The sequence below is a fragment of the Pristiophorus japonicus genome, chromosome 3, assembly GCF_044704955.1.
Source record: "Pristiophorus japonicus isolate sPriJap1 chromosome 3, sPriJap1.hap1, whole genome shotgun sequence".
NCBI classification, from domain to species: domain Eukaryota; kingdom Metazoa; phylum Chordata; class Chondrichthyes; family Pristiophoridae; genus Pristiophorus; species Pristiophorus japonicus.
The window spans coordinates 123,665,498-123,688,261 of NC_091979.1; the positions used below are offsets into that span (position 1 = coordinate 123,665,498).

General features: G+C 40.6%; 1 protein-coding gene across 5 annotated transcripts in view; it reads right to left on the reverse strand.

Annotated features, from left to right (window-relative positions):
• Window positions 1–840: 840 nt before the first annotated feature.
• Window positions 841–22,764, reverse strand: part of ccdc141 (coiled-coil domain containing 141) — a 320,905-nt gene continuing 298,981 nt past the window's right edge. For 2 of the 5 annotated variants that reach the window (XM_070875793.1, XM_070875792.1), the window contains exons 22-25: window positions 17,243–17,317; window positions 12,536–13,090; window positions 8,772–9,760; window positions 841–2,808 (exon numbers count right to left, since the gene is read on the reverse strand). In XM_070875793.1, the coding sequence (XP_070731894.1) occupies window positions 2,523–2,808; window positions 8,772–9,760; window positions 12,536–13,090; window positions 17,243–17,317 (1,905 nt within the window). In that variant the 3' untranslated portion in view covers window positions 841–2,522. The remainder of the gene's footprint in view (window positions 2,809–8,771; window positions 9,761–12,535; window positions 13,091–17,242; window positions 17,318–22,764) is intronic. The other 3 variants (XM_070875795.1, XM_070875796.1, XM_070875794.1) reach the window with 3 other exon arrangements.

Genomic DNA, 22,764 nt, shown 5'->3' on the forward strand with positions numbered 1-22,764 from the left:
AACGATGGGTCATGATTCGGGGGAACGATGAGTAGTAGTTCGAGGGAACGATGGATAGTGATTCGAGGGAACGATGAGTAGTGGTTCGAAGGAACGATGGGTCATGATTCGAGGGAATGATGGACAGTGATTTATTTGAGGGAACGATGGATATTGATTCGAGGAAATGTCCCTTTATTTATAACTGCGGGTGAAGGCTCTTTTTTTTCTTTTTGACTGCTCTCATCATTTTTTTTTATTATTGAATTACCTATGTGAGGGGCCAAGGCCCACAGTGCAGATCATCAACAAGGTCAAAAAGAGTAAGAGAGAAGTAATATTAAGGTGCCACCAAATTTGAGGTTTAAAAGAATGAATATTATCGAGGAAGGGATGATTGAATAAGGAAGGAACTCAACAGTTTTGTGGTCCCAGGAAAGCACGAGTTCCAGGGGTGGCGGGGGTGCAGTGAAATTTCAACACAGTGAAGATGTAGATATAAGGAGGTGTAGAATATTATAGATACAAAAGAGGAAAGTTAAGAGGAACAATAGCCATAGTAATATCAATTAAATAGATAGTGACAAACAGATTGTAACTTTTCAAAATTCAATTATTATTTTCAGTATTATATTACCCAATATTCTCAATGACCCCTGAAATACACGGGCCACAGGTTTATCACTATAGCCCACAAACAGTGCAATTGACGTTTATACACTATACTTTTGATGTGTTTGAATAGATTTATTGTACATGCTCCTTTACTGTTTCAGTACCGGTCAACATTTTATTTTTGGTTTGTGAAAACATTGTGTAAAAGTTCTTTGATCCAAAAAATAATTTTTTAACTGAAAGAAATTATTATTTCTCCATATTGCATTTTATTCGCTTACATTTCTTCTGATATATTTGACACCACGTACATTTTTCACAACATAAATTGCATTTAAACTGCCAACATTTAGCAATGCATAGCTAAATTTTACATGTACAGTAGAACCAGCTTGTATCTAAACCTCCTTGTGAACCTCATTCAAAGGTTATCTCCAATGCACTGTACATTCACATCACAGTGAGTAGAATTACATAATCAGTTTCCCCCAAATGTTTCAGAGTGCAGTTATAATAGTCACTTCCATGTCAATGTGATTTCAGGTATGAGTTAATGTGAAAACGACAGAATAACTCAAAATCAAGTCTCAATCTGACTTCCAAGCAGACTAAAGCCAAGTGATGCGAGGTTCACACCAGCTGTAGTGTGACACCACATTTTGAAGGAGCTCTACTGGTCCTTTGGACATTATGGGAGTTATTAAGAGAATTGACCCTCTGGCCCATTTTCTCCTAACATTAAAAATGAACGGCTCAGCAGTGGAGCATGCACAATGTTTCTTTGTGGCTGACCCCAGTGCAACCTGCACATGGGTTCAGTCATCCAGTATGCATCTTGCCCCATGCATTCCAGTCAGTATATAACTGCAGCCTCACTGCTTCTCGGTCAGTTTGATTAAACAGAGTTCTGCTGCACTAATACAATGTACTTCTAGCAATATGGATTTCATTGGTATCACAGTATTAAAGAGACGAAACCAACAGTAGGTAATGACAATGAAATATACTTAATTTCACATGGTAACAATACTATGAAGAAAACAAATATAAGTAATCATGTTTTTGTCAATACATTGTAACTGGTGATTTGATAGTATAATCGTACAGGTAAAATATAATGAAATGTAATTCATAATTAATACATAATGTTAACATAAATTTAAAATTATTTTGGAAAATTCACTGCTGTAAATTCCCCATGGTAGTTTTAGATTTGCTATTTTATGGACTGTTCTCTGACTGAGTGTATGGGCAGACCTTTGCCAATGCTATTTTGTACTTGGCTGCTAGGAAGTGTGTTATGATATCATCCAGGAGGTACCACTTGGGCCAATTGCCCTCTAATTTTCTCTCCTTGACTGTTGACTCGTTGCCTTCCCCCACAGACATTTCTGAGACAGGGAACTGAACATGCAGAGATCAATGGCTAAGCACACCTTACATATCAGAGTGCCAGTATGCTGTACCACTGTGCCTCTATTTCAAAAATATTAAGAACATAAGGATATGTAAAGGTATAAATGAAAAAAGGCCATTCAAGTCATTAGCCTTTTTCGGTCTTTTACAGATGTTATTTTACTGATTTCCACTTATATCACAATAATTGTATCACAGTTAAGTTCTTATTGATGTCATTGATTACAAATAACATTCATGTTAGTGTTGTTCATGTGTGTTGAATTACTAAAGATATACTTTGTTGGAAAAATCTTAAATTATAATATTAGTATTTCTCACAAATGCCTTTTGTTCCTTCAATGAGCAACAGTGAAGAAATAGCAATCCCTGAACAAGTCAGCAGCAAAAATACATGACTAAAGTTATTAGAAAAATCACATAATTATATTGCTTGTGCTAAGTGCAGATATTTTAGAGCACACAGTGATAGGCAGCAAGGTGGCAAGAACATGGATATATATTTACAGAAGTTAGGTTAACAGCATATACATAAGAAACAAGCTAATGTATAATATACACAACACACCAAGACAAGTGAACCAATCTATAACATCAGTGTGGAAACATCTGAGATTGCAGTTACCTTGTACTTGAAGGATAGCACTGGAACTGACAGTACCACTAGAATTTTTAGCTCGTACAACATAAATGCCAGCATCTTTATCAGACACCTTCTCAATGAAAAGAATGTTTTTGTCTTCCTTTTGTGACATTTTTAAATGCTGATCTGTTGTCAGCTTCTGTCCATTCTTGTACCTGGAGTAAAGAGTGCATTTTTTAAGTCAAGCAACTTCCAGCACCATTTTAATACCATATTTATTTTAAAAAATGTTTAAAAATTAGAAAATTAACTTTATATAAAAGGATTTTCTGTTTAAAAAAAAGGCAAATTATGTAATAGTTTTAGTAGCACAAATGTAAAATTTGTTAAGTATTAATAACAGTCTTATATAACTTAGGACATGCTTTTCAAAACATTTTCAATCTCACAAATTCATAGGAGCATAGAATGTTGCAGCACAGAAAACGCACAGTTGGCTCCTCAAGTGTTTTCGCCACATGACTCATCTATTCTAATCCAGCTCTCTTACTGACTCCCAATGTTCTAATATTCCTCTTTTTCATGCAACTATCTCATTCCCTTCTAAGTACACTTAGTGACTCAGATTCAAAAACAGTTTGTACAATAGAATTCCATATTCCAAAAGCCCTCCAGCTGTAAAATCCCTAACCTTACATTTAATTATTGTTCTTTGCAATCTTTATAGCATATTACTTCAAGCCATATTAGGGATGTGGTAACAGAGTCAACATGGGTTTATGAAAGGGAAATCATGTTTGACAAATCTATTTGAGTTTTTTGAGCATGTAACTAGCAGGGTAGATAAGGGGGAACCAGTGGATGTAGTATATTTGGATTTTCAAAAGGCATTCGATAAGGTGCCAAACGAAATGTTGTTACACAAGATTAGGACTCAAGGGATTGTGGGTAATATATTAGCTTGGATTGAGGATTAGTTAACAGACAGAAAATAGAGAGCAGGAATAAACAGGTCATTTTTTGGTTGGCAGGTTGTAGCTGGTGGGGTGCCACAATGATCAGCTATTTCCAATCTACATCAATGATTTAGATGAGAGGAATGAGTGTAATGTATCCAAGTTTGCTGACGATATGAAGCTATGTGGGAAAATAAGGTGTGAGGAGGACATAAAGAGACTGCAATGGGATATAGACAAGTTACGTAGTTAAGTGAGTGGGCAAGAAGATGGCAAATGGAGTATAATACGGGAAATGTGAAATTATCCACATTGGTAGGAAGAATAGAAAAGCAGATTTTTTTTTAAGGGTGAGAGACTAATAAATGTTGGTATGTAGAAGGATTTGGGTGTCCTTGTACATGAAACTCTTTTTGGAGTTTATCTGAAAACATAAAACATTAATCCGTGCCACCCGACCTATCACATAAAATTAACATGCAGGTGCAGCAAGTAATTAGGAAGGCAAATGGTATGTTAGCCTTTATTGCAAGGAGGTTGCAGTATAAGAGTAAGGAAGTCTTACTGCAATTATATATAGCTTGGGTGAGACTTCAGCCGGTGTACTGTGCACAGTTTTGGTCTCCTTACCTAAGGAAAGATATAGTTGCCTTAGAGGTGGTGTAACAAAGGTTTCTAGATTGATTCCTGAGATGAGAGGGTTGTCCTATGAGGAGAAATTGAGTAGAATGTGCCTATATTGTCTGGAATTTAGAAGAATTTAGGTGATCTCATTGAAACAAATAAAATTCTTAGAGGTCTTGACAGGGTAGATGCCAAGAGGCTGTTTCCCCTGGCTGGAGAGTTTGGAACTAGTGGCCATAGATTCAGGATAATGGGTTGGCCATTTAGGACAAAGATGAGGAGAAATTTTTCACTCAGTTGTTTGTGAATTTTTGGAATTCTCTCCCCCCACAGGCTGTGGATGCTTAATCATTGAGTATATTCAATACTGAGATCTCTCGATTTTTGGTCACTAAGTGAATCAAGGGATAGGGGGATAGGGCGGGAAAATGAAGTTGAGGTAGAAAATCAGCCATGATCTTATTGAAAGGCGGAGCTGGCTTGAGGGGCCATATGGCACACTGTTTCTCTTATTTCTTATGTTCTTATCTTCTCAAAGTCAGAATGACCAAATAAAATGATTGCGATCGGGTTTACAATGTTCTAAAGCAATCCAAATGTAATGAAATTTAGGACTTTAAAAAACCTTACAGAATTATTATTTCTCAGGTTATATGTTCTCCATTAAAAATAAAAGTCACCCTTTTGATGGTATTTTAGTACAATTTTCATTGTTCTGCTATTTGGAGTGAATTCCTCATTATTTACAGCTATTGACATTTTTGAAAAGTGAGTACATAATGATCAGAATGACCAAACCTTTTTTTGCCTCTGCAAATGATCTTGTTGCTTGTACAAAATATAAATACTGAAGATAATATGGGGTCTATTGTAGTGACATGTAATCATCTGTACAAAACATAAGAACATAAGAATTAGGAACAGGAGTAGGCCATCTAGCCCCTCGAGCCTGCTCCGCCATTCAACAAGAATATAGCTCTACAGTTTAGATGACTACTGGTTATGAGAATTGGTTGATGGATGTGTATTGGATATACTATCATATAGTATCCATGAATCTATTTTGGATGATTCCACTAATATCATGGTCTTGATGGAAACTTGGCATACGGGGGTCAACAGCTTCTATCACCTGACTTTCCCAAACCGCTGCGGTGGCAGTGTGGCCAATGTTCCCCAAATTTTAAATTTGGGTGCACCGTCCCTTTAACAGGCTGCGCAGCCCATTCAAAGTTTTGCACATGCATGAAATTTCACTTTGGAAAAACCGGTCGAGAGCTGCGTGGGACTGGATGCTTAGAGGTAATGTTAGGTGTGGCCCTTCACACCAAATCTAACCTTTGTCTATCCCTTTACTCCTCTGGCACCTTCTCCTTTTTGAGCATCTCAACTTGTTCCAAAACTACCTCGCCTTTAAATCCTCATTCTCTACAACCCAGCCAATCCCCACCCAAGTTTCTCACGGTGGTATCCTCACCCGTTTCCTCTCTCAGTCTTTATATTCAGTGATTTTTTTTATCCTCTGTGATTTCAACATCCATCTCAACTTATCTTGTCCTCTTCTCCTGAGTTCACTCCCCTTCTGTCCTCCCCTTTAACCTCTCCCTCCATATAAACTAATTTATCCATATTTACTGCCACCCCTTGACCTTGCCATCTCACTTACATAGAAACATAGAAAATAGGAGCAATAGAAGGCCATTCGGCCCTTCGAGCCTGCACCACCATTCAATATAATCATGGCTGATCCTCTATCTCAACATCATATTCCCGCTTTCTCCCCATACCCTTTGATGCCTTTTGTGTCTAGAAATCTATCTATCTCCTTCTTAAATATATTCAGTGACTTGGCCTCCACAGCCTTCTGTGGCAGAGAATTCTACAGGTTCACCACCCTCTGAGTGAAGAAATTTCTCCTCATCTCAGTCCTAAATTTCCTACCCTGTATCCTGAGACTGTGATCCCTTGTTCTAGACTTCCCAACCAGGGGAAACATTCTCCCTGCATCCAGTCTGTCCAGCCCCGTCAGAATTTTATAAGTTTCAATGAGATGCCCTCTCATTCTTCTAAACTCTAGTGACTTACAGGCCTAGTTGACCCAATCTCTCCTCCATTGACAGTCCTGCCATCCCAGGAATCAGTCTGGTGAACCTTCGCTGCACTCCCTCTATGGCAAGTATGTTCTTTCTTAGGTAAGGAGCCCAAAACTGCACACAATACTCCAGGTGTGGTCTCACCAAGGCCCTGTATAACTGTAAGACATCCTTCCTCCTGTACTCAAATCCTCTTGCAATGAAAGCCAACATACCATTTGCCTTCCTAACTGCTTGCTGCACCTGCATGTTTGCTTTCAATGACTGGTGTACAAGGACACCCAGGTCCCTTTGTACATCAACATTTCCCAAGCTATCACCATTTAAATAATACTTTGTCTTTATGTTTTTCCTATTGAAGTGGATAACTTCACATTTATCCATATTATACTGCATCTGCCATATGTCTGTCCACTCACTCAGCCTATCTAAATCGTCTTGCAGCGTCTTTGCATCCTCCTCACAACTCACAATCCCACCTAGCTTTGTGTCATCAGTAAACTTGGAAATATTACATTTGGTTCCCTCATCCAAATCATTTATATATATTGTGAATAGCTGGGGTCTAAGCACTGATCCCTGTGGCACCCCACTAGTCACTGCCCGTCACCCCAAAAAAATCCATTTATTCCTACTCTCTGTTTCCTGTCAGTTAACCAAATTTAAATCCATGCCAGTATATTACCCCCAATCCTATGTGCTTTAACTTGCACACTAACCTCTTATGTGGGACTTTATCAAAGGCCTTCTGAAAATCCAAATACACTACATCCACTGGTTCTCCCTTATCTTATCTATTCAGTTACATCCTCAAAAAACTCCAGTAGGTTTGTCAAACACGATTTTCCTTTCATAAATCCATGTTGACTTTGTCTAATCTGGTTGATATTATCTAAGTGTCCCATTATCACATCCTTTATAATAGACTCTAGCATTTTCCCTACTACTGATGTTAGGCTAACCGGTCTGTAGTTCCTGGTTTTCTCTCTCCCTCCTTTCTTAAATAGTGGGGTTACATTTGCCACGCTCCAATCTGCAGGAACCATTCCATAATCTATAGAATTTTGGAAAATGACAACCATTGCATCCATACTGTCCATGGCTATCTCTTTAATACTCTGGGATGCAGATTATCAGGCCCTGGGGATTTATCGGCTTTCAGTTCCTTTAGGTTCTCCAGCACTATTTTCTTACTAATAATCATTTCCTTTAATTCCTCTTGCTCACTGGACTCTTGGTTCCCTCGCATTTCTGGGACGTTATTTGTGTCATCTTCCGTGAAGACAGAACCAAAGTATTTATTTAGTTGTTCTGCCATTTTCTTGTTCCCCATTATAAATTCTCTCATTTCTGACTGTAAAGGACCTATATTTGTCTTCACTAATCGTTTTCTTTTTATGTACTTGTAGAAACTTTTACAGTCAGTTTTTATGTTCCTTGAAAGTTTACTCTCATACTCTATTTTTTTACTTGGCTCTCTATTCCCATCATCTCAATCACAAGCAAGGCCATCACTCATTTCCCTTCCCTCTTCTGCATCCACTCCTGGAAAAATTATTCTCCAATTCATTTACAACGGCGCATTCAAGCTCCCAACTGTCTAGACTTTGCCCCTCCATTTGCCATAACACTTCTGCAGCTGTCAATCTGCTTAATCACTCCCTCACCTTTGCCTTTGATACCCTAGTAAACCCCTTATTGTCTCCCACCCTGGCCATTCCTCCTGATACAGTCCCTATCTTCACTCCTTTTAGTTCAAGGAGAGCAGTCTTGAATGTAAATGGTGCACAACTGGTTTAGCCATTAATCTCTAGATCTGGCTGGAGCACGCCAAGCACTATAGAGGCCTGCTTTCCTCTGCCAAAACTGCTCAAAATCATGGTGGAATACAAAGATAACTCGCAGCTTCTATTCTTCACTATCACCCATCTTATTAAACCCCTCTCCCCTGCCTCCATCACCCTCACCTCCAATAACAAGTGTGAGGAGCTCATGGACTTTTTTATTACCATCTGATCAGCTGCCTCTGCTACATTCCTACCTTGCCCTTGCCGCAGAAGCTACCAGTCATAGTAAGTATAATATAATGGCACCTTGTAATAATTCTTCAAACAAGATATTCATCTGTTCTCATTATCATATACTGACAATTTCAATTTCTAACAGCTAGTGAAAGTTTTTAACCTGTAATTGCCCTGCAGTTAATTTACACATAATTTAGCGCATAACCGGAGATTTGCATAATTAATCTACTTGTGTTGTTTCACTAGTTATCAAAATTCTCATATATTCTTCAATTTTTTTTGAAAATTTGTCTTAGTTGAATATCTGAAAAAAAGTTTTTTCTTTTACATCTAGTTAGGCAGTAATAAAACGAAAACTATCAGGACCATAGTCAACAGCTCATGCTGATCGGCTAAATATATGTTAATGCATTATGAAATGTTTTCAGTCAGAAGCAGTTCTACTTGTACATATTACTGTTGTTTGTTATAGGTTACCCACCACGTCAAAGTTGGTTCTGGGAATCCTGTTACTTCTATTTCCAAGGTCACAGGAGAACCTTCTACCACACTGACATTAGACAAGAGCTTGGAGAAGTTCGGTGTGTTGCTAGGCAGGTTGCACATGGCTGTGTTTCTCGAAGTATGTCTGATTTCCTCACTGATGACAGTATCCATATGATGGCCTGTTTCATGCACTGATTGGTGTACACTGAGGGGTACTGTTAGTAGTTCAGGTGAAGTATATAAATTATTTATGTTAGAACTCATTTCTTTTCTAAAACAGCCACTATTAGCACCATGCAGTGAATCATGTGTTTCAGTCACACTCTCATGCATATCGTAAGTCTGCAACTGTGTCTCATGCACTTCACAGGTAGAATCACAGGCTGATGAATTAGTTACCATTTGGGATTTTAAGATATGTGATAGAGTGCTTGAAACAATATTGGGTGCAGGAATTGTCAGTGGGCTGTGGATAAAAGAGGAAGACTCCGATCTGTATTTTGTGCGGGGTTCAGTACTGGGATTTGGATGAGATGAGGGATGGCATTCTGATCCACTATAAACTTGTGATCTTGAATGATGTACTGTATCTTCAGTGGCAACAGGTGCCAGCACATCAGAGTTGTCAGTCATTCTGCTATAGCTTGTTTGCATCTGTGGTTGACCACTGTAAGACCCAGCATGCAGACTGTGGGAACTTAATCTGGACATTTTGTCCACTTCTGTTTCAGAATGGAGGATGTTTGATTCCGGAGTCTCAGGAAGTGGAGGCAAAGAGATGTCATCAGGTGACATGCATTCATATTCTTCTACAGATAGGGTTTCATCTACTAAAAGTTCATTTTGTAGATCTCCATCAGTCACTGTGCTGCCCTCGGTGGAAGGATGAAATAGCTCTGTAGCATCTTGTGAATACGGACCTTCTGCAACTGAATCTGTGAATTGATTGTTCAGTGATTCATCCAAGTTGACATTTAAAAGTTCCTTAAAAAACAAAAACAAATTGTATAATTGATTTAATTTGTTATGAATAGCATGCCCTCCTTATTTGAGTATTACTGTTTCTGTGATGCCTCGAGGAGGCATCTTGAGAATTTCCCCAATATTGCTTCACAGTCACGTCTGTAGTTTCTACCACTGAATTCCTGAATAATTAAAAGGCAGGAATCCGCAATATTCTCATCAGAGAACCAGGCAGCAGCGAGATAAGGTTACTTTATGTCTGATATTAAATTCACTGGTGGGAACATTCAAGAACAAAGAAAAACAGGATATTGACCAACAGGCTAATGATAATATATTCATAATGTGCTTAGGTTTCATTAAGAAAATATATTTTCTTTTACCTGAAAACCTATTTCCTTTAAGGACACCAGTATGAGAAAAGCTGCATCAAATAAGGAAACGTTCTGTGTTATATGTGAAGATTAAAGGGGCCATTGTTGTGTGGATACAAAATTGGGTAAGGGACATAAAGCAGAAAGTAGTGGTGAATGGTTGTTTTTCAAACTGGAGGGAATTATACAATGGTGTCTCCCAGAGGTCGGTATTAAGACCACTGCTCTTTTCGATATATATTAATGCCCTGGGCTTGGGTATACAGAGCATAGCTTCAAAGTTTGCAGCTGGCACAAAACTTGGAAATTGTGCTAAACTTTTGTAAATCTGTGGTTAGGCCTCAGCTGGAGCATTGTGTCCAATTCTGGGACCACACGTTAGGAAACATAGAAACATAGAAAATAGGTGCAGGAGTAGGCCATTCGGCCCTTCGAGTCTGCACCACCATTCAATAAGATCATGGCTGATCATTCACCTCAGTACTGCTTTCCTGCTTTCTCTCCATACCACTTGATCCCTTTAGCCGTAAGGGCCATATCTAACACCCTCTTGGATATATCCAATGAACTGGCATCAACAACTATCTGCGGTAGGGAATTCCACAGGTTAGCAACTCTTTGAGTGAAGAAGTTTCTCCTCATCTCAGTCCTAAATAGCCTATCCCTTATCCTTAGATTATGTCCCCTGGTTCTGGACTTCCCCAACATTGGGAACATTCTTGCTGCATCTAACCTGTCCAGTCCCGTCAGAATTTTATATGTTTCTATGAGGTCCCCTCTCATTCTTCTAAACTCCAGTGAAGGATATCAAGGCCTGAGAGAGGGTGCTCAGGAGATTTACTAGGGATGAGGGACTTCAGTTACGTTAAGATACTAGAGAAGTTGGGATGGTTCTTCTTAGAACAGAGAAGGTTAAGGGGAGATTTAATAAAGGAACTTAAAATCATGAAGGGTTTTGTTAGAACAAATAAGGAGAAACCGTTTCCACTGGCAGAAGGGTCAGTAACCAGGGGACACAGATTTAAGGACATTTTATTTAAAAAGGCAGAGGTGAGATGAGGAGATTTTTTTAATGTCGTGAGTTATCATCTAGAATGCAATGCGTGAATGGATGTGGAAGCATATTCAGTAGTATCTTTCAAATACTTGAAGTGGTTAAAATTGCAGGGCTATGGGGAAAGAGCAGGGGAATGGAACTTTCAAAGAGCTGGCACATGCACGATGGGCTTAATGGCCTTCTGTGCTGTAAGATTCTGTGATTCTATATATATTTTTTATATATATATATATAAAGTGATTTAAAAATTGGCTTTAGCTCGCTGTAGCTAAACTGTAACAACAAGCATCATTTTGTTCTCTGGTGAGCAGAAATTTCCTCCAACTAAGTACTGGGAAAACCATTCTCTAGCCATTGACTCCATCCCTCTGCTTGAGTACTGTCTGAAGCTGAACTAGACCATTTGCAATCTTGGCATCCTATTTGACCCTGAGATGAGCTTTCGATCACATATTCACACCATCATCAAAACCGTCTACTTTCAGTTCTCCGACCCTGCCTCAGCTCATCTGCTGCTGAAACCCTTTGTTACCTCTCGACTTGCCTATTCCAATGCTCTCCTGGCCGGCCACCTATTTTCCACTCTGCTGCCAGTATCCTAACTCACACCAAGTCCCGTTCACTCATCACCCCCGTGTTCGATGGCCTACATTGGCTTCAGGTCCGGCAAAGCCTCGATTTTAAAATTCTTATCATTGTTTTTAATTCTCTCCATGGCCTTGCCGCATTCTATCTCTATAACCTCCTCCCGCCCTACAAGCTTTCAAGATCTCTGCACTCCTCCAGCTCTGGCACCTTGCACATCCCTGATTTTAATCGCTCCGCCATTGGCAGCCATGCCTTCAGCTGCCGAGGCCCGAAACTTGAAATTCCCTCTCTAAACCTCTCCAGCTCTGTATTTCTCTCTCCTCCTTTAAGGTACTCCTTAAAACTTACTTCTTCGACCAAGTTTTTGGTCACCTGTTCTAATATATCCTTATGTGCTTGGTGTCAAAGTTTGTTTGATAACGTGTCCCTGTGAAATGCTTTGGGATGTTTTACTACATTAAAGGTGCTATATAAATGAAAGTTGTTGTAATAATATTTACATTGTAAATAGCCAATTTATTTACAATCAATCTGAAAATACATACCCACCAATACCCATAACCACTCAAAATTGACGTGAATCTTTCTATATGACAACTAAATAAAATACACTTCTTTCACGAATTGAAATTTTGGTTTTGAAACAATTTAGCATCTCTGTGCACACAGAAATTTTTAAGTGAATTTTACTAAATGTGATCAGGACCATTCTGGTGATACAGTGATGACCCTTTCTGCTACAGTACTATTTCAGGAATATTTTAAAGGAGTACATACATGACTGTATGACAACTGGTCTTCATGCAGTTCTGCCTGACTATCCAGTGTTACTCTGTCTTCAGTTTCATCCATTTGACATTCTTTGGAAGAATTTGACATTGATTCTTCTGAATTGTTCCCAAGAGCTGCCTTGGAAAGATTTGTATTTTCCGATGTGTTTTCTATGAGCTGCAGGGCGAAAACCCTCCTTTCTGAGTCAGTGGAATATGTTGATTGAAAGAGTGATTTTGTCTGGGATAGCTTCATACTGAATGGCTGGGACAAGATGGTGGTATAACACTGAACATTTAGCTCTCCCTCACTGGAGATCTTCATATTATCTGTTACTGTCTGGACATCCTTTGTGGGTGGTCTAAGAACATGACTGTCATCTGTGACATGTATAGAAGCTAGCTTTAGCTCTTTGTTTCCTTTTGGCACTTTAGTTGAGTCCACAGTAAGTTTTGATGAAGGCTTGAACATCTTTTCTTGTTCAAGGTTGTCCTGTGTTTGAGACGTTATTTTCAAACCTGTATCTACAGGTGATGATTGGGTGAAATCACTGGTTTCCACCTAGCAGTAGTTAAAGAAACATTAACAATTCAGGCAGTTTAAACTTTTTTAATCAGTATTATTTTTCAATAAAGTAACAGTTTATTGAACTTTTAACAGTCACCATGATAGAAGGAAAGCAAAAGAATTTTAATCATTGATGATGTACATTTAGATACTTAGCATGATTCATTCTTTGTTTCTCGGGTATTAAAACCACATCTAATTTTTTATTTAAAAATTATTATTAAAGGAGTAGTATGCCACCACTGTCGAGATACTGGGGTAGAAAGACAGGTCCGCCCGAAACGGGTTGCTTTTGATATGTTTTCTCCGCCCCGTTGGATGAGGTGGTCTCTTGCACGAAATTCAGCTCTTTGGCATTTTTTTCGTACGTACTGGAAGTCGGTCATAATGGGGGCGGTAGTGCGGTGGTGAGCACATAGAGCGGTGGAAGTGGAGCTGGGACAGAGTCTTCGCCGCTGATGGTCATCAGCGTAGCGTTGATGACATCATGATACTTGTACATCTCCACATCTCTCCCCTTCACTTAAAGGGGAGAACTGCTGCGAGCTCTGCGATTATTTCAGTTAGGTTCACTGGGCCACCAGGGAGGGTTTCGGCTGGGCCAGCAGTGTGGCAGCCAAGAGGGTGCGTGAAGCTGCCTGCTGGTGGCCTGGTCAAACCCGGGGACATAATTGTCGGGCCAACCTGGCAGTCGGCTGACAAAAAAAATAAAATGGCGGCCGCAGCAGTGCGCCCTCCCCTTGAATGGCTGCCACACAGCCATGTCGCACACACTGAAAACACAGTGCACCGACAGAAAAAGCTGTCGGAGGCAGTGCTCGGCAGCCGAAGATTTTTTTAGCTGAATTTGGATTGAGGTGCAGGAGATCAGCATTGTGCACTTTGATGCCGAACGTGGGAGGGGTCAGCAGCAGTAGGGCAGAAGTGGGGACTGCCAGAAAAAGCACCTATGAGAATTTTGCGAGCGGCGGCCATTCGACTCCACCATGTGGCCATCACTTTCCAGCAGTAAGAGGCATTTTCAGGAGCCTGAATTTTAGCCCCATTGTCTGATATTTTCTCCCCATTTAATTTAGTTAATATTTCTAGTCTTATTCCTTATGCTTTCTGCATTAGGATACATACACTTTAGCCCTTTTTCCAAGTTGCCTTTGTTCCTTCACCACTTGTTTTCTTTTTCTCATTCTCAGTGCTATGCTTTTTGTTTGTCCTCTTTAAGTTAACTCTCTCTATCCCTCCCTCGTAACCTCTCTTATTACCAGCTGGTTTGTGTTATATTCCACCCCCACCCCCCCCCTTTTGCAACTCTTGAAGGCATCTTCAGCTATGAATATGATGTTGCAAGCCACATTAACTTTCCTAGTTTGTGGTGTGATTTGCCTGTCCCTCCCCCTCACTAAGGAAGACACAAATAACCTCCGGAAATACTAGGGGACCGAGGGTCGAGCGAGAAGGAGGAACTGAAGGAAATCCTTATTAGTCAGGAAATTGTGTTAGGGAAATTGATGAGATTGAAGGCCGAAAAATCCCCAGGGCCTGATAGTCGGCATCCCAGAGTACTTAAGGAAGTGGCCCTAGAAATAGTGGATGCATTGGTGATCATTTTCCAACATTCTATAGACTCTGGATCAGTTCCTATGAATTGGAGGGTAGCTAATGTAACCCCACTTTTAAAAAAAGGATGAAGAGAGAAAACAGGGAATTATAGACTGGTTAGCCTGACATTGGTAGTGGGGAAAATATTGGAATCTATTATTAAAGATGTAAAAGCAGCGCATTTGGAAAGCAGTGATAAGATCGGTCCAAGTCAGCATGGATTTATGAAAGGGAAATCATGCTTGACAAATCTTCTGGAATTTTTTGAGGATGTAACTAGTAGAGTGGAGAAGGAAGAATCAGTGGATGTGGTGTATGTAGACTGTCAAAAGGCTTTTGATAAGGTCCCACACAAGAGATTGGTGTGCAAAATTAAAGTACATGGAAATGGGGGTAATATATTGACACGGATAGAGAACTGGTTGGCAGACAGAAAGCAAAGAGTGGGAATAAACGGATCCTTTTCAGAATGGCAGGCAGTGAATAGTGGGGTACCGCAAGGTTCAGTGCTGGGAACCCAGCTATTTACAATATACATTAATGATTTAGACGAAGGAATTGAGTGTAATATCTCCAATTTTGCAGATGACACTAAGCTGGGCGGCAGTGTGAGCTGTGAGGAGGATGCTAAGAGGCTGCAGGATGACTTGGACAGGTTAGGTGAGTGGGCAAATGCATGGCAGATGCAGTATAATGTGGATAAATGTGAGATTATCCTCTTTGGTGGCAAAAACAGGCAGGCAGAATATTATCTGAATGATGACAGATTAGGAAAAGGGGAGGTGCAATGAGACTTGCATGGTACATCAGTCATTGAAAGTTGGCATGCAGGTACAGTAGGCAGTGAAGAAGGAAAATGGCATGGTGGCTTTCTTAGCAAGAGGATTTGAGTATGGGAGCAGGGAGGTCTTACTGCAGTTGTACAGGGTCTTGGCGAGGCCACACCTTGAATATTGTGTTCAGTTTTGGTCTCCTAATCTGAGGAAGGACATTCTTGCTATTGAGGGTGTGCAGCGAAGGTTCACCAGACTGATTCCCGGGATGGCAGGACTGACATATGAAGAAAGACTGGATCGACTAGGCTTATATTCACTGGAATTTAGAAGAATGAGAGGGGATCTCATAGAAACATATAAAATTCTGACAGGATTGGACAGGTTAGATGCAGGAAGAATGTTCCCGATGTAGGGGAAGTCCAGAACCAGGGATCACAGTCTAAGGATAAGGGATAAGCCATTTAGGACCGAGAAGAGGAGAAACTTCTTCACTCAGAGAATTGTGAACCTGTGGAATTCTCTACCACAGAAAGTTGTTGAGGCCAGTTCGTTAGATATATTCAAAAGGGAGTTAGATGTGGCCCTGACAGCTGAAGGGATCAAGGGGTATGGAGAGAAAGCAAGAATGGGGTACTAAAGTTGCATGATCAGCTTTGATCATATTGAATGGTGGTGCAGGCTCGAAGGGCTGTATGTCCTACCCCTGCACTTATTTTCTATGTTTCTATGTTTCATACAAGTTTAAAACCTCCTCCATTATCCAATTAATCCTCTCTCAAGAGCACTGGTGCCATTACATTTCAGGTGAAGATTTTCCCTTCTGTACAGCTTCCACCTTTCCAGCGATTGCTCCAATGCCCCAGAAATCTGGAATAATTGCTGAAATAGTTTAGTCTGCATTTGGAAGAGTAACTTTGACATAGTAAGGGGTGGGCTAAAACATTGGCCCAGAATTTGCAGTCAGTGGCAAAGCAGAGGTGTTTGCCGCTGGCCCCGAGGTATACGTCGCACAAGGATCTCGTGATCTCTGTTTTGAAAACTTTCGGTTTTCTGACGTTCAATCGAAATCAATGGAGTATAGTGGGGATCCCCCTGTGCGAACTGCTGTGATGTCAACAAGCTGTCGAAGCAGCCAATCAATATGTAGAATTCTCACAGACAGCAAACAAGAAAGTGAGTAAGCTCTTAAAATTCTAACTTTTAAAAATGTTAGAGAGAGTAAAACAAAGATTGGGGCACTCACATGGGGAAAAGGCAAACCTGAAATAAAGATGAATAAACTTAAAAAAAATTATTTAATTTTAAAAACCCAGTTACACCTAATCTCTTTGGGTCTAACTTTTAGTGGGGAATTTAACAGCGTAATTACTGCAGAAGAGCCAAAGTTTTCATCGGTTTCCCTGAGTGGAGTGATTTCACTGATTGCCAGCTCTGTTTGGTGGGGATGGGGGGGAGTGGGGGTGGGGTTGGACACAGCACAGGCTGTGTCGGAGCAGAGAATGACAGACTGCAACTTCAGGATTTCCACGTGTGCCTGCGCCAAATCCCAAAGTTGCGGTCAGTTTCAAACAAGGAATGACAGTGAGCGCTGCCAGTTTGGTGTCATCCTGAGCTTGGGTTTTGGGCCATTATCTCTTGGATCTGCGTTTGAATGCAGCTAATGGAATTAATGCATTATTTCCCACTTTATGAAAAAATGAGCGATCATTTTCGTAGATACTATCAATTTCTGAATTACTCTGTTATTTTTCTGACAAGCTTATACATTTTTTACCTGTTTTTCCTTCTGAACATTTCTTGTTTCATCTGCTTTGCTTGAATCTTTTACTGTTTTTTCTGCAGCTTCAGCCTGTTTGACATTGGCAAGTAGAATTTCAGCACAATATGTTAAAATGTATTAGTTAAAGGCCCTTAGGTATCACGTGCAGGCGGTTTCCTTTGAGTAAGCTCAGTTCTGGAACAGACAGCATATTTGCTACCTGGTGCTGTGCAAACATTCTATTTTCACCCAAATTTAGTTTTTTTTTGTTGCAAATATAGATTGACTTACTTCAAGAATGTAACATTTGTTGGGGAAAATACTAAAAGTATTGCAATGATGACATCATGCAGATATGTTTACAAATGAACTAAGTGAATTGTATTAGTTTAACAAAAGATGAAATAGTTGCTTTAAATGTAAGGGTGATAAAACCAGGGAATTTACTTACATACTTGAGCTGTGAACATTTTAATGTGGTTTAGTATTTTGTTTTGCCAATTTCTCCTGAACTAGAAATGGTACTATCTTCACAGTATTTGGACTACATTGTGGTATTTTTGTTTGATTTTAATTTGGAAATGCACAAGAATGTCATCCACATGTAGAGACATTAAAGATCAACCAAAAATATTGCAAAATAACATTAATTTCTGCTGGGCCAAAACCTTTTGTAAAAAGTAATACATACAATACACATGTAAAAGGACTGCCTCAAAAAGTACAAGTAAGGCTATTCAAATACAATTTCCTTATTCCTATTAATATAAACATGAGAACCAGTGGATGTGGTGTATTTGGACTTTCAAAAGGCTTTTGACAAGGTCCCACACAAAAGATTGGTGTGCAAAATTAAAGCACATAGTATTGGGGGTAATGTATTGAGGCGGATAGAGAATTGGTTGGCAGACAGGAAGCAGAGAGTCGGGATAAATGGGTCCTTTTAAGAATGGCAGGCAGTGACTAGTGGCGTGCCGCAGGGCTCAGTGCTGGGACCCCAGCTAGTTACTATATACATCAATGATTTAGATGAAGGAATTGAGTGTAATATCTCCAAGTTTGCAGATGACACTAAGCTGGATGGCGGTGTGAGCTGTGAGGAGGATGCTAAGAGCCTGCAGGGTGACTTGGACAGGTTAGGTGAGTGGGCAAATGCATGGCAGATGCTGTACAATGTGGATAAATGTGAGGTTATCCACTTTGGGGGCGAAAACACGAAGGCAGAATATTATCTGAATGGCGGCAGATTAGGAAAAGGGGAGGTGCAACGAGACCTGGGTATCATGGTACATCAGTCATTGAAAGTTGGCATGCAGGTACAGCAGGCGGTGAAGAAGGCAAATGGCATGTTGGCCTTCATAGCTAGGGGATTTGAGTTTAGGAGCAGGGAGGTCTTACTGCAGTTGTACAGGGCCTTGGTGAGGCCTCACATGGAATATTGTGTTCAGTTTTGGTCTCCTAATCTGAGGAAGGACGTTCTTGTTGTTGAGGGAGTGCAGCGAAGGCTCACCAGACTGATTCCCGGGATGACAGGACTGACATATGAGGAGAGACTGGATCGACTGGGTCTGTATTCATTTGAGTATAGAAGGATAAGAGGGGATCTCATAAAATTCTGACGGGACTGGACAGGTTAGATGCAGGAAGAATGTTGCCGATGTTGGGGAAGTCCGGAACCAGGGGACACAGTCTAAGGATAAGGGGTAAGCCATTTAGGACTGAGATGAGGAGAAACTTCTTCACTTGTTAACCTGTGGAATTCTCTACCGCAGAGAGTTGTTGATGCCAGTTCATTGGATATATTCAAGAGGGAGTTAGATGTGGCCCTTACGGCTAAAGGGAGAGAAAGCAGGAAAGGGGTACTGAGGTGATGATCAGCCATGATCTTATTGAATGGTGGTGCAGGCTCGAAGGGCCGAATGGCTTACTCCTGCACCTATTTTCTATGTTTCTATGACTCCATAGTTAAACCAATGTCAATATTAACTGTAAAAAGAATCCTCCACCAAAGAGTAATAGATCACAAATTTGATTCAAGTGTTTGAAAGTACAACACTCTGATTACCTGAATGGTACATTCAAACTCAATAAAGGATTCACGTGCCTGACTGAGTATAGTGTGAAAGTGTTAACCAATCACCTCTTTTAGCATTTCAACAAAACTAGAATCCATTCCTATTTAAATTCAATTAGCAATTTCTAAAAATCCCAAATGACTGAAGAAATAATTAATTGTTGAAACTACGACTGAATAATATTGGACTCTGCTTGCACTGTAATAAAGAAATGAGGATAGCAGCACTATTAACGGTCAAGATCTGTGGTATCTTCCCTCAGATAAATCTGCCTATCCTCAATTCCTTGTAACAACACCACATTGCATTTATATAACGCCTTTAATGTAGTAAAATGCAGATGCCCCAACTATAATATTCCAAAGTTCTCTCGGTTCAGGAACCGTCCCTTTAGATTGGAAAATTGGCGAGAGGGGGAAATCAGGGAATTATCGACCAGTTAGCCTAACATCTGTTGTCGGGAAACTGCTAGAGTCTATAATTAAAGATAGGGGGCCTAAATTCAGGGTCCGTATAAGGCCCGTTTCTGCCGTTTTGCGGCGGCCATGTGGCCGAATCGTTGCAGTCCAATGGCCGCCCCGACTCAAGTTCAGATCGGGGATTTTTCAGCCTGTCCTCAATTCTGCCCCGCTGCTGATGACCGCCACAGGCGTGTCATCAAAACGCGGACCACTGCTCTCCCTCACCTGCAGAATACTCCACCCGAAATTTCGGTCAATAAATCATTGCCCCGCCACGCAGTGTCCTCGACAGCTTTCTCTGTCGGTGCACCTTGTCTGCCCTCTCTCTGCCCTGGCGGTGCGGCAGCCATTAAAGGCGAAGGCATCTTATTTTTATGGCCGGCCGACTTCCATGTTGACCGGACTATTGCTGCCCGAGTTCAGTCAGCCTGGTATCCCCTCTTGGGTGCCAGGCCACTGGCCCGGCCAAAATCTCCCTGGTGGCCCAGTAGCCGAATCTAAAAAATGCCTGATTCACTCCCCTTTAACAGAGGGGAGAGAGTGTGGTGACGTACACACACTGTGATGTCACCACCGCTCCACCGCAGAGTGACAGCAGCGGAGTCTCGATCCCACCCCAACTTCCGCAACTCAGCTTGACTTACTGCCTCACTTCCGCCTCCACTATGACTGGCGTTAAACGTCCAACGTTAAAAAAAGTATAAAGTCCCGAAAATCGATGGAAAGGCCGCCTCAATGCTCCCAGCGGGAAAAATCTTCAAAAAAAAGGTAGGTGTGCCAGCTTTCTGGCGGCCCAGAATTTCGGCCCCAGGGTGATTGAACATTTTGAAAATTTTCAGTTGATCAGAAAGATGAATTTGTGAAAGGTGTCTGACAAATCTGATTGAATTTTTTGAAGAGGTGATTAATGTAGTGGACAGAGGAATGTCTATGGATTTTATTTGTATAAGAACATAAGAAATAGGAGCAGGAGTAGGCTATACAGCCCCTCGAGCCTGCTCCGCCATTTAATACGATCATGGCTGATCCGATCATGGACTCAGGTCCACTTCACCGCCCTTTCCCCATAACCCCTTAATCCCTTATCGGTTAAGAAACTGTCTATCTCTGTCTTAAATTTATTCAATGTCCTGGCTTCCACAGCTCTCTGAGGCAGCGAATTCCACAGATTTACAACCCTCGGAGAAAAGAAATTCCTCGTCATCTCAGTTTTAAATGGGCGGCCCCTTTTCCTAAGATTATGCCCCCTAGTTCTAGTCTCCCCTATCAGTGGAAACATCCTCTCTGCATCCACCTTGTCAAGCCCCTCATAATCTTATATGTTTCGATAAGATTACCTCTCATTCTTCTGAATTCCAATGAGTAGACCTCCTCAAGCTTTCCTCATAAGTCAACCGCCTCATCTCCGGAATCAACCTAGTGAACCTTCTCTGAACTGCCTCCAAAGCAAGTATATCCTTTTGTAAATATGGAAACCAAAACTGCATGCAGTATTCCAGGTGTGGCCTCACCAATACCCTATTTAACTGTAGCAAGACTTCCCTGCTTTTGTACTCCATTCCCTTTGCAATAAAGGCCAAGATTCCATTGGCCTTCCTGATCACTTGCTGTACCTGCATACTAACCTTTTGGACTTCCAGAAGGCATTTGATAAAGTTCCACATAAGAGACTGTTATCTAAGGTAGAAACCCACGGAATTGAGGGCAAATTATTGACCTGGTTAGGAAATCGGCTAGCAGCAGGAGGCACAGAGTAGGGATAATGAGTAGTTACTCAAATTGGAAGGATGTAACTAATGGTGTCCCACAGGGATCTGTGTTGGGGCCTCAACTATTCACAATATTTATTAATGACTTAGATGATGACACAGAAAGTCGTATATCCAAATTTGCTGATAACACAAAGATGTTAGACAGTGTAGATGAAAGCATAAAATTATGAAGGATATTGATAGATTAAGCGAATGGGAAAAACTGTGGTAAATGGATTTCAATGTAAGTAAACGTGAGGTCATTCACTTTGGACCTAAAAATGATAGAACAGGTTATTTTCTAAATGGTGAAAAGCTAAAAACAATGGATGTTCAAAGAGACTTAGGGGCCCAGGTACATAGATCATTAAAATGTCATGAACAGGTGCAGAAAATAATCAAAAAGGCTAATGAAATGCTGGCCTTTATATCTAGGGGACTAGAATACAAAGGGGTAGAAGTTATGCTGCAGCTATAAAAAAAAACCCTGGTTTAACCACATCTGGAGTACTGTGAACAGTTTAGGGCACCATGTCTTAGGAATTATATATTGACCTTGGAGGAAGTGCAGTGTAGGTTTACTAGAATAATACTCAGACTCCAAGGGTTAAATTACGAGGAGAGGTTACACAAACTAGGGCTGTATTCCCTAGAATTGAGAAGGTTAAGGGGTGATCAGATCGAAGTTTTCAAGATATTAAGGGGAAATCGATAGGGTAGATAGAGAGAAACTATTTCCGCTGGTTGGGGATTCTCGGACTAAGAGGCATAATCTAAAAACTAGAGCCAGACTTTTCAGGAGTGAAATTAGGAAACACTTCTACACACAAAGGGCCCAAGTTTCGGCCTCGGTTGCTCCTGATTTTTTGGAGCAACTGGTGTAGAATGGAACATCTTAGAAATTCAAATTCTCGGCATTTAGTTTGCTCCAGTTCTAGTCAGTTAGAACAGTTTCACTTTGGAACAGAATTTCTTTTTCAAAAGGGGGCGTGTTCGGCCACATACGCCTGTTTTCAAAGTTTCGGCAGTGAAAACTTACTCCAAACTAACTTAGAATGGAGTAAGTGAAGATTTTTGTACGTTCGAAAAAACTTGTCTACACTTTAGAAAATCAGGCGTAGGTTACAAATCAGGCGTAGGGAATGGGGAGGGGGGGGTTTAAAGGGAAGTTTACAAACATTAAACACTTCAGTTTTACAAATAAAGAGCCATCATCAATAATAAATTATAAATACATCAATAAATCAACC